General features: G+C 38.0%; 1 protein-coding gene across 1 annotated transcript in view; it reads right to left on the minus strand.

The window, feature by feature from the left end:
- LOC150082550 (cytochrome c oxidase subunit 4 isoform 1, mitochondrial-like) overlaps positions 1–12592 on the minus strand; it is a 45100-nt gene that overhangs the window by 10719 nt on the left and 21789 nt on the right. Inside the window, exon 2 of the mRNA XM_090378688.1 lies at positions 3245–3526. Coding sequence (XP_090234814.1) covers positions 3245–3518 — 274 coding nt within the window. The 5' untranslated portion in view covers positions 3519–3526. The remainder of the gene's footprint in view (positions 1–3244; positions 3527–12592) is intronic.

Raw genomic sequence — 12592 nt, forward strand, 5'->3', positions numbered from 1 at the left:
AGTTTGGAATGTTGATTTGCAACTAAAAGTGAACACTTATTTTGTACTAAGCTGTAAGTCAGAACAAATCTTAAAATTTTATAAAAAGTTTATTCATGTACATAAACTAACATCAACCCAACAAAAATCAAAACTGTGTGCAAGTTTATAAAGAAAAATGTAGTGCTGCTGCGAAGAGGTCAATCAGTATGCCAATACTGAGTAGTTAATTTCACATCCTTTACTTTTATGGCACTCGTTTAAACACCACTTAAGAATGGCCACTCATGTGCATTATGGAACAGTGCTTGGATACCCTTTGAACTCTAACATGCATCACAACACCACTCCTAGTGTTTTCATGTATGTGCATAAAAGCAGAAAACATGTTAAACAATAATTACTATTTTTAAAATATTCAGTATCAGTTAGCTAATCTGGCTGAGATCTGCTAACTACAGACCAAACTGAAGATGCCTTTATAAGAAATCCTTCAGTCTAATTGTCATTTGACAAGTTTGTTCTTTGGTTTTTAAGAGCATTAGCAACTAAGGCCATATTGCTCCGAGGATATGTGGTGGTCATTCCCTGACCTTTTCGCATCCTCCGTATTTGGTGGTGACGGGCCTGAACCCCGGTTTAATCAAGAAGCGTGTGCTATGCATTCCTATTGTATTGTATTATTATTTTGTAGGAGCATTAGCAATTAAAGCCATATTGCTCGGGGATATGCGGTGGTCATTCCCTGACCTTTCCGCATCCTCCGTATTTGGTGGTGATGGGCTCGAACCCCGGTCTAATCAAGAAGCGTGTGCTACGCACTGCTGCTCCTTCCCACCTGGCTACGGAGGCGCCTTGCGTGTGCTATGCACAGCTGCTCCTTCCCACCTGGCTACGGAGGCGCCTAATTGTCATTTGAATCTAGACTTCTCCAAACAAGTGAAGTATTTAACCCACTATGCTGTCATGGAGGACCTGGTTTATTACTTTTGTCTTAAGGACATATGACTTATATAACAGATATTTCATTTCTGATTTACAGCTTGACTGTTACTTTTTATTAAGTTTCCACATTTTTAACCTTTTTCTTAACTCTGAGAATAAATCTAGAACAGGATTTCAAACTGTCAACCTAATATGTGCTCACTTAACAAATATATAATACACATTACACCAGGGGTCGGCAACCTGTGGCTCGCAAACATGTAATTATTTTTAAGACAGAAGGATATGAATGCTGCATATGAAGAGCTAGAAGGCACCACTTGATTACAAAAATTCTATTTCATGGCAGATGTGACTTCACATGTGTTAAATAAGAATTTACAAGGAAAAAGTAACACACAGCAGTTATGCTTTTGGAAGAAGTGCTTTCGTTTAAACACAAATTGTGTTTGAAGGAGACATAGTAAGTGGCAAATTATTACATTTTTCAATGTTAAAAATATATCAAGGAGGTACTAAAAATAATCCCAATCCTATTAATTTGCCATTTTTTTTTCAACAAATGATTGTCAAAATTACGTACTGAATTTAGCTGTAGATTTGAGGATTTTAGGAAGGAAAAGACAACATCAGCATTTGTAACGAAGCCTCTTGAAGTGAGTACTTCTCAGTTAAATTTTTCTCCATTCCCTGAAATTGATGAAGTACAATTTGAAATTGAGTTAAAGGATTTAAAAATCAAAGACGTGGAGTGCAAGACTAAAATACCTTAAAACTGAAATTGAGGATTTGGAGAGGCAAAAGGCTACCCTTGCAATTCCACACAAATGGATGGTGATAGATGAGCTGAAAAAGCAAGACCAAATTATGTTCGATGCATGGAGTAGCTTACCGGACACGTATATAAATTTGAAAATATTTGCATTTGGACTTCTCTTGGTTTTTGGTTTGATGTATTTCTATGAGCATATATTTTCGAACATGAACTACATTAAGAATAAATCGAGAAACCATCGGAACAACGCAAGTCTCTCAGCATGTTTAAAGATGAAAATTACGGCATACTCGCTTGATGTTGAGAGACTCACTCAAGAAGTTCAGCAGCAAAAGATATTACTGTATTTTTCAGCTTATAAGACGTGGTTTTTTTCGCGAAGAAATACTCGGAAAATCACCCTGCGTCTTATATGGTCAATGTCAGATTAGGCCTAAAGACTACCGGCAATGCATTTTCGATGACGCAGTGCCGGTAAACTGAGTTCTGAAAACTTCCCTTTGAAATTCACACCAATTTTACTTAAGATTTATCTGTTTAAATATATTTTTAGCAATTATCGGTGGTTACAATCTATGGCAACAATACATACCAGTAATCTTTTTTTTGTGGAAAATTTGTTGAAATCTGCATGATATGAATCTCACAATCAGACGTAAGTAAAAACTTGTTTCAGTTTCCCATGTGTTTGCTTCCTCTATAATATGATCTCGCACTTTTATGGTATTCCTCTATGATCTCGCGCTTTTATGGTATGGCGGGCTAATTAGACTGGATCGGGATTTTACAATTCCAACTGTCTTTTACAAAGAGAAAATGACGCCCGTATTTGTCTTAGGGTGTTACGTTACTTCTGTCAGCTTTTTTCAGAAACAAACATTTCATTATTGGTTGAACATTTACCCAAGCGTATACCATTAAAAAAAATTTTTTTTAAATAAATGTAATTCCATTTAATTTATTTTTAATACCTACCCCCTGATTACGTCTCGTATCATGCCACGTCACCATATTTGTTTACATCAGTCGGTAAAAGATCGCTTCTTAGTTTCACCGTAAACAGTATCGAAGGATAATAGAAGGGTTATTATTTTTTTCAAAATATGTGGCCAAAACTAGGGTGCGTCTTGTATGCCCATGCGTCTTATAAGCTGGAAAATATGGTAATTCGTACCTAATTGGATGTTTGTTAAGTTTTTTCAATATTAATAAATAATATTTCAAAAAATATATATTTTTTAATAAAACACCTTCCCACTCTATTCCATTTCTTAAAATCCCCCATCTCCCAGGTTGAGCTGAGGTGTGGCTCTTCGGATTCTTTTTTTTTTTTTTTAATTAGATCAAAATGGCTCTTCACTCAAAAAAAGGTTGCCGACCCCTGCATTACACCTAGTGTTATCAAAGAGTGAGTGTATCTTTTGCAACTTCATAATTTGATTTCAACGAAACCTATAGGTCCCACATTACCATATATTTTGCTTCCAAGAAATAGATTATAACTACAATTTTTCTTATCTTTTATTTTTAAGCTTATATACTCACAAGCTTTTTTCTCATCCAATGTTAATTTCTTCCAATCTCCCTTTTCCTTCTCTCTTAAAGCCAATATTTCTTTTGTATCTTCAGAGAATCGGATGGCTGGCATAGGACAGTCAAAACGATCAATATAATTTGGTTCTCCATTCAAGCCAAATCCTACCACTTCCCTTTTTCCAATATCAGGACGCATGTGGTAACTAACACGTGGAGTGATTAAGCATGTTACTACTCTCTGTGATAATTGTTTATTGGCTACTTTTAAAAGATGACTTGCCATTCTTGATTCTGAAAAAAATAAATAGTGTATAAGTAATGTTTGGCAAATATTCTATACTTTGAATATATTTTGTTACCTTTATCTGCATTATTTTATACCTACTAAAATGAAATTTTAGTGGTCAAAAGAATGTTGTATATTTTTCTTTTATATTACGATATTCTTTTCGTGGTGGGTGGCATAGCACCAAGGACCCTATACATTTATTAATACTGAGATTTTCTATGTCAATACAGTGCTAATTACTCTAATTTCACACTTGAAGTGAAAAAAGTTTAGCATACTACATCCTCAATCTTATGCAAGTTATCAATTCATTGAAATAGAAGTATTTGCATATACTTAATAAATAAAGACTATCACAAACTGAAAAACTGTTCAAAAAGCAGCCAATTTCAGTTTTTGATACAGTCATTAAAGGGAATAACTTTAATATAGGTATGGAATATTTGTAAGGACACTTTGTTGTAGGCATTAGAGTTGAAAAACAGATTTCATTTAATTTAGATAATTTACATTTAATCGAAACCATGTTTTAGGCCCCACTTAAACCCTCCTGCTGTGGCATAATAAGTATTAAACTGATTCAAGTAATTCAATTTACATGCAAAGATATACCGTATTTCCCCATGTATAAGACGCACCTTTTTTCGAAAAATTTTGGGTCTAAAAACTGGGTGCGTCTTATACAGTGGTTGTAGATTTTTTTACTTGCATTTCGCGCTTTTTCACGCTTGTTGTCTTTGCGCTCATTGTTTTGCACTTGTTACCGGTATATTAGGTTACGTTTTGCCACGTTCTGCCCAGAAATGGCTCAGAAAAGATTTTCGTACAGTGCTGAAATCAAGTTAAAAGTGATCCAGTTTGCAAAAGTGAATGGAAATCGTGCTGCTGAACGTAAGTTTGGTCCTCCTCCAACTGAGAAAATAATCTGAGACTGGCTACAGGAAGAAGAAACCCTATTGAAAACGCCATGGCAGAAGAAGGCCATGAAGGCAAGTAGCAAAATGGCCTGATTTAGAGAGGGAATTGAAGATATGGATTGAGGAGCAAAGGGCAATTGGAATTCCTGTGTCCACAAAGATGGTTCAGCATGAGGCAAGAAGAATTGCTGATGAAAAAGAAGTTACTGATTTCAAAGGAGGACACAATTGGTGCTTCAGGTTCATGAAATGGAATGGACTAAGCATGCGTACACACACCAGACTTGCCAAAAAGATGCCTGAAAGCAATGAGCAGAAGGTCCTTGAATTTCATCGTTTTGTCATTCAATGTCGGAAGACATCAGTTTCAGTTGGGACAGATTGCAAATATGGACAAAGTCCCCCTTCAATTTGATGGCCCAAGTAACAGAACTGTTAACTGTGAAGACAAGTGGACATGAAAAGAGCCATTATACAGTTGTTCTAGCTTGTTGTGCCAACAGAACCAAGCTGCCTCCTATGCTGATTTTCAAACGCAAAACAATGCCAAAAGAAGACATTCCTCGAGAAGTGATTGTCCACGTTCATGACAAGGGTTAAATGGATCAGGATGGGATGAAGATCTGGTTTGAGAAAGTTTGGAGCAGGAGAACAGGTGGGCTCTTACGCAAACCTGCCCTATTGATGCTTGATCAGTTCAGGGCACACAACAAAAAATACAAAGAAGATTGCTGCAGAGCAAAAAACAAAACTTGCCGTCATACCTGGAGGCTTGACATCCCAGCTCCAACCACTTGATGTCAGCATTAACAAACCCTTCAAAGCTGCCATGAGAGACGAATGGAACCAATGGATGAAGTCTTCTGGGGACAATTTGACACCAGCAGGAAGAGTGAAGAAACCAACTATAGGAGACGTTTGTACCTGGGTGAAAAGATCCTGGGATAATATCAAGATTGAGATCGTTGTCAAGTCATTTAAGAAGTGTGGCATTTCAAATGCCATAGATGGAACTGAGGACGGGGCAATATATGAAGACAGTGATTCGTCATCAGACACAGATGAGGACAAGCTAATGGATGGGAGTTTTGACAGTGATGAGTTGTATGAATTTTATGATGAATAAAACTTGAGTTCAATAACTTTATGTAATACATTTTTTTTTTAAATTTCGGGCCCCAAAATTAAGGTGCGTCTTATACATGGAGAAATACGGTATTAAACTTTTACCTAGTATCCCATCTAAGTTACTATAAAACAAACCAGTGAAGTTTTTTCAAAGATCTGCAATAACTGACTGATGATGTTTGTCCTGAAGGGCAGTGTTTTTCCAATTAGCGGGAATATGTCAGCTTCAGATTGCTGTCAGTCCTACATAGCATTTACTACATTGGCAATCAACCTTATAAACCAAGACCCTGACTTCTTGGGGAGAGGGCAAAATGTTTCACAAAACATTAATATATATTTCAGGTATGTTACTATTTGGTAACGTATCTAAAATGTAATTTATTTGGAAAATTAAATGCACTAGGCATAATCCTTATGGGTTTTGATAATTAACTATATAATATCAGTGTAAATACACCATAGTTAACCCTCCACATTATGAGAGATGCCAAAAGGGTGTGGTGGTAATGTATTTGGAAAATTAAATGTACTAGGCTTGTTGTATTACCAGGGTACCTGCCCGCCCACTGATGACAAAGCCAAACAGCTTCGAAACGATCGTCTGGGTGGTGGTACCGCTGAAAATAAATAACAGTAGTCTTCTCTACTAGAGAAGCGTTATTTATTTGAAGTAATTCAATAGTAGCTATCTTGTTGTGAAGGCAACCACATTATGAGATACAATTAAAACGATGCCTTCTACGCTACAAATGTGGATCAAATTTATGGGTTAACTATGGTGTATTTACACCGATATTATATAACTAAAATGTAATACACTGTGTACATTAACTTGCTTAAAATTATTTCCGGCACATTTAATTAATTACAAGTTTAATTTATCTATCCCAGGAGCTTTTCTATTTCTTTGTTTAAAAGTGTTTCTAATTTTGAGTTAGCACTTATTCATATTTAGTTATAATCTTTCCATAAATATATAAAACATTCCAACCATTTTTTTTAGCATTAGCAGTGGCAAACAATGTAAAAAAGCAAGCTTATATAGCATCAGAAAAAACAAAAAAAAATAACACAACATTCACTTATTTCCTCCAATAGTTTGTCTAGTTCTTCCTTGAATTTACTTAAGTTGTCAACTTCCACAACAAGAAATGGAAGTTTGTTCCAACAATCAACCACCCGCTGGCTAAAGGCAAACTTCCAACCATGTATTCTGTAACTGTCCTTCCTCAATTTGAATTTGTGTCCCCTAATGTGTGGTCTGAGCAAGAGGAAGAATCCCATCAGCATTGAGCTTGCTCAATCCATTCAAAGCCTTAAAAACCTCAATTAGATTACACAGGTGCCGTCTCCAGATGCTGCAATTTGCAGAACTCTAGCCTTTATTGGTAATAGCACCCCTTTGTCCTCTCACCAATCTTTTTGCCCTTCTCTGTACTCGTTCCAGCAGCTCTATATCCTTCTTAAATTTAGGCCTCCAGACCTGTATGCAGTACTCAAGAAGTGGCCTTATACAATTTCACAACTGGAACTCTGTTTATTTTCACAAAGTACTTTCTTTTATATATTGATTCATAAAAATTTAAACATATTTGCCAGGGGTTTTGTTAAATCTTTCTAATCCATCATTAAATTTATTCAAACTACTTTTGGTTTTGCACAACACCAATGGAAATTTGTTCCAAAAGTCAATTACCCTCTGATCTCTCCTGCAACCATCCTTTTCCAATTTAAATTTATACCCCATTGTGCACATGTAATCTGAGAAAGAGTAAGGATACCATCAGCATTTATTCCATTTTTTCCCTTCTTATTCTAGATAGCACGATTTCTTTTTTCTACTCTTCTTGCTATTACACTTTTTCTCTTATATTCTATTTCTAATTGTACTGCTTTATTGTCTAATCTTGTTTTTTGAATCCTAAACTTTCTGTGGAAGCTATCCTGATTGCCTTCAGATTCATCCACACTTTGTCTACATTCTCTCTCTCTCTCTCTCTCTTTGTTCTAACTTTAATCTTTTCTTTATTTTCTCATAATGCTAACTGATACTGCAACTCACTCACATCCAAATCTCCATCATTTTCTGCCTACACTAAAGCTTACAACAATTTTAAGGCCTTATTAATGAATCCAAACTTGGTTGTGAACATGCTGAGTAGAAAACTTGCTTCTTGTCCAAATGTTGAGTCCTTTGAGGTCACAGACATTGAGGTTCTTGAGGTTGTCACAGACATTCTTTCAGATATGCCAGACAAGCTGTTCTTGCTACCTGGGAGTCTAAAACGCTGATGGAACTGATATTCGGGTGACACTTAAGTCAAGTGGACCCAATTTCGGTGAAGTCCGGACGGTCTATGACAGCCAAATCCTCTGCTTGCACCTTCATGATGGTGGGACTGTTAGTAATCCTGGGTATAACCTCCATGCACAAGTACATGGTGGGTGACCACCCAGGTGTGAACCAACGTAAGCAGGGGTCGAGGTGTGGCGCCCACACCACATGGAGGAACGCCGCCCCTCTATGTTACCAGGCAGTACTAGGTGGTAGATGACTCTCATCAACCGGTGAAATACCACCATTTTGCTTATTGGAGGCTTGAAGTGGTGGAACCCATGTTTAGTCTCTAGAGCTAAGTTCTGGCCAACCCTTCCCTATCTCTTCCATCATGCAGTATGATTGATGATTTTTGAGGTTATGATGAATGTCGTGGCGAGATCCAATATTCCTTACATTTCGAGGGTACAGCTCTAAAACGGTGTTCGCAGGCCGGCCGCTAGATAGTACACCGGACCAAACCTATTGGTAACTCTCTAGGAGGCTTCCAGATCAGCTAGTGTATAATCTTGCTACCTCTACTCTGCCAGATAGTGACTGGAGGGAGTCCGAGTAGTGTGTATGCGGGGAGCATTGTCGAGGACACGTTATGTCAAGGATCTGGGTATATTCTTACCACGTGTACGCCATATCCATAAAATTTCATTACTTCATACAGCATGTCCCACCCACTTTTTCTTACATTGAATACACCATGAATTGTCAAAATAATAGAGCAAGCTTATCTGCAAAAAGATCTAAACCTCCCAAGGACTTCCTAATTAATTTCACAAATATACGTGGTCTCAATTCCAATCTCAACGATGTCCATTTCCACTTGCAGTCTTCCAAACCCCATGTACTTTTTCTGACTGAATCTCAGTTATCAGTTGATTCAACTACTACTCATCTCAGATGTCCAAATTATTTGCTGTATGATTCCTTTTGCCTCAAAGGTGGTACTTGTGCATATGTCCGTTCTGATATTCCCAGTCAGAGACTTGGCAATTTGGAATCTCCTCTCTTTGATCTTCTCTGGCTTAAAATCTCTCTACCTCATTGTGTCAAATTCATCTGTTGTCTCTACCGTTCTCCCAACTCCACTAATCACTTGGAGCTCTTTGACTTCCTCTCTTTGCAACTTGACTTTCTCCAGTCCAACTTTCCTAACAGTGAAGTTATTTTCCTTGGCGATTTTAACGTTCACAACTCCAGCTGGCTTCCATTTTCTAGTCACACTGACCCAGCAGGTCGAGATGCTGAGGCTTTTGCAATTACTAATGACCTAGCACAGATTGTTCATTTACCTACAAGAATACCGGACAATCCTAATCATACAGCCAATACACTTGATCTTTTTCTCACAAACAACCCTTCTAAGTACAAGATCGAAGTGAGAGGTCCTTTAGGCACTTCAGATCACAACTTGGTGATTGTCTCTTCTCCAATGGAACCTTTATCTCGTGGCTATTCCCAACCTCGTATTGTTTGGCATTACAAGAATGCAAAATGGGATGACCTGCGAGACTTCTTTTCTTCTTTTCCTTGGTCTGATTACTGTTTCAAAACTTCTGATGTCAATGTTTGCTCAGATCGTGTCAGTGAAATTATTCTTGCAGGAATGGAATCCTTTATCCCACACTCCACTTTAAAATCTCGTCCGTTATCTAAACCTTGGTTTTCCAATAAATGTGCTAAGGCTGTCCAAGAGAAGAATGTTGCATATCGTAATTGGCTTGTTTCTAATTCTTCAGTTTCATTTTCTGCCTACACCAAAGCTCGCAACAATTGTAAAGCAGTTATTAATCAGTCCAAACTAGAGTTTGAACAGGCTAAGAGTAGAAAACTTGCTTCTTGCCCTAATGGTAGCCGAGCATTCTGGTCTCTTGCCAAAGCTATTGGCCGCAACTTTTTGCCCATCTCTGCTCCCACCTCTGTCCAAACCAGATGGTTCTGTTGTCACTTCAGCCAAGGATAAAGCTGATCTGCTAGCATCCCATTTTTCTTCCAGCTCATGTATTAATGATCTTGGTAAAACACCTCCCACCATTCCTAACACGCTCCATTCAATGCCTCCTGTGGTCTTCCGTCAAAAGGATATCAGAAGGATTTTGTTGAATCTTGATGCTAAGAAAGCTCCAGGTCCTGATGGTATTTCTCCACTTGTTCTCAAAACCTGTGCTCCTGAACTTACTCCTATTCTTTGCTGCCTTTTTTCACTTTCTTATTCCAAAGGTGTTTTTCCTTCTGCTTGGAAATTTGCTCATATCCAGCCAGTTCCTAAAAGGGGTGACAAATCCCTCCCATCCAGTTATCGTCCCATTGCAATTACTTCTACTCTTTCTAAAGTAATGGAGAAATCGATTAACCGCCAACTCTTAAACTACCTAGAAACCTTCCATCTGATCAACGATCGCCAGTATGGATTCCGTCAGTGTCGATCCACTGGTGATGTTCTGGCTTATGTTACCCATTTATGGACTAATTCAATGGAAAGGTTCAGTGAAACACAAGTAGTTGCTCTGGACATCTCAAAGGCTTTTGATCGTGTTTGGCATAAAGGTCTTCTAAACAAGCTTCCATCTTATGGTTTGCCAACTGTTTTAAGTAATTGGTTATCCAGTTTTCTCTCTGATTGCTCACTGAGGGTGATGGTAGATGGCTCTCTGTCTTCTAACTTCTCCACTAATGCCAGTGTCCCCCAAGGTTCAGTTCTTTCCCCCACTCTTTTCCTCTTGTATATCAATGACCTTCTTCCATTGACTGGAAATCCTATCCATAGTTTTGCCGATGATAGCACATTGCATTCAACTTTCCATTTTGAGAAACCTTGTCCTGCTCAATCAGCTTCAAGTTCTCGAAAATCTGCTGCCAATTCTTTAAATGCCGATCTTCAGGTATTTCTCCAATGGGGCAAAGACAACTTAGTTGATTTCAACCCTTCTAAAACTCAGTCTTGTCTTATATCTCGCAAAAAGGATTCTTTTGCTCCTATGCTTATCTTTAGTGACACTCCGATTTCTAGGCAAAATGACATATCTCTTTTGGGGATTACCCTGACTTCTAATCTCTCTTGGCACAAGCACATTACAAATATTGCTTCCTCTGCATCTAAAAAACTTGGTTTTCTCTTTCGCTCTCGCCATTACTTTTCTTCCAAACAGTTGCTCACTCTGTATAAATCGCAAATCCGCCCTGCCATGGAATATTGTTCCCACATCTGGGGTGGTGCCCCCAAAACCTCTCTCAGGCTTCTCGATTCCATTCAAAAGAGGGCAGTTAGGTTAATTAATGATTCATCTCTAACAGAGTCTCTCCACTCGCTTTCTCATAGACGTACTGTTTCTGCTGCATGCCTCTTCTACAGATACTTCCATGGGCACTGTTCTTCTGAATTGGCTTCTATAATTCCCGCTCTCTCTTTCAAAACAGTCCGAACACGTGCCGCCACCAGCCAACATCCATTTACTGTCCAACTTCAAACCCACAGAACCAACTTTTCATCTTCCTCATTTATTCATTCAACTGCCGTTTTCTGGAACAACCTCCCTTCATACGTATTTCCTGAAAATTACAGTCTACAGAAGTTCAAGTCCAATGTCAACAAATATCTTCTTTCATCTTCTCAACCTCCAACCCAAGCACGGTACTAAGTACTATAGGTTCTAATACCTCTTGTGTTTGGGGTTCTCATAAAAAAAAAAAAAAAAAAAATGACAGTTGGGCATTCTGGTCACAACTTTTGTCCATCTCCATCTATACTCCCGCCTCTGTTAAAACCTGATGGTTCTATTACTTCCTCAGCTAAGATAAAGTCAACTTACTAGCATTCACATTCTACTTTTATTCTAACTCTTGTATTAACTACCTTGACAAACCACTTTCTACCATTCCCAGTACACTCCACTCAATGCCTCCTGTGGTCTTCTGTCAAAAGAATTCTGAATAATCTTGATACCAAGAAAGCTCCAGGTCCTGATGGCATTTCTCCACTAGTTCTCAAAACCTGTTCTCTGTCACCGTTTTCTGTCACATTCCATTGGTATTTTTCATTCTGCTTGGAAATTTACTCATATCCAGACAGTTCTGAAAGAGGGTGAAAAATCCCTCCCATCCGATTATCATCTCATTGTACTTACTTCTACACTAATGGATAAATCCAATAACTGCCCACTCCTAAACTATCTTGACACTTTCTAGCTGATCACCAATATGGATTTTGTCAGTGTTGATCCAATGGTGACATATTAACTTATGTTATCCATCTATGGACAAATTCAATGGAAAAGTTTGGTGAAATTAAAGCAGGTGCTCTTGATATTTCTAAAGCTTTTCATCATGTTTTGCATATAAATCTTCTAATCAAGCTCCCACCTTATGAATTCCCAACTTTTTTTTTTTTTTGCAATTGGGTATTCAGTTTTCTCTCAGACTGTTTGCTGCAGGTGATGGAAGATGGCTGTCTGTCTTCCAACTTTTCTACAAATGTCAGTGTTCCCCAAGGTCTAGTTCTTTTTCCTCTTGTATATTAATGACTGTCTTTTTTTTTTTTTTTTGTCCTCGCCTTCGACCTTATGAAGTCAGCATTTTTACTGTTTTGGCATGAAATTTTTACGGCCAGATACACTTCCTGATGTCAACCATCACCCTTTATCTGGGCTGGGGATATGCGGTGGTCATTCCCTGACCTTCCGCATCCTCCA

Source organism: Mastigoproctus giganteus, chromosome 7 (assembly GCF_048544385.1).
Source record: "Mastigoproctus giganteus isolate SK-2022 chromosome 7, ASM4854438v1, whole genome shotgun sequence".
NCBI classification, from domain to species: domain Eukaryota; kingdom Metazoa; phylum Arthropoda; class Arachnida; order Uropygi; family Thelyphonidae; genus Mastigoproctus; species Mastigoproctus giganteus.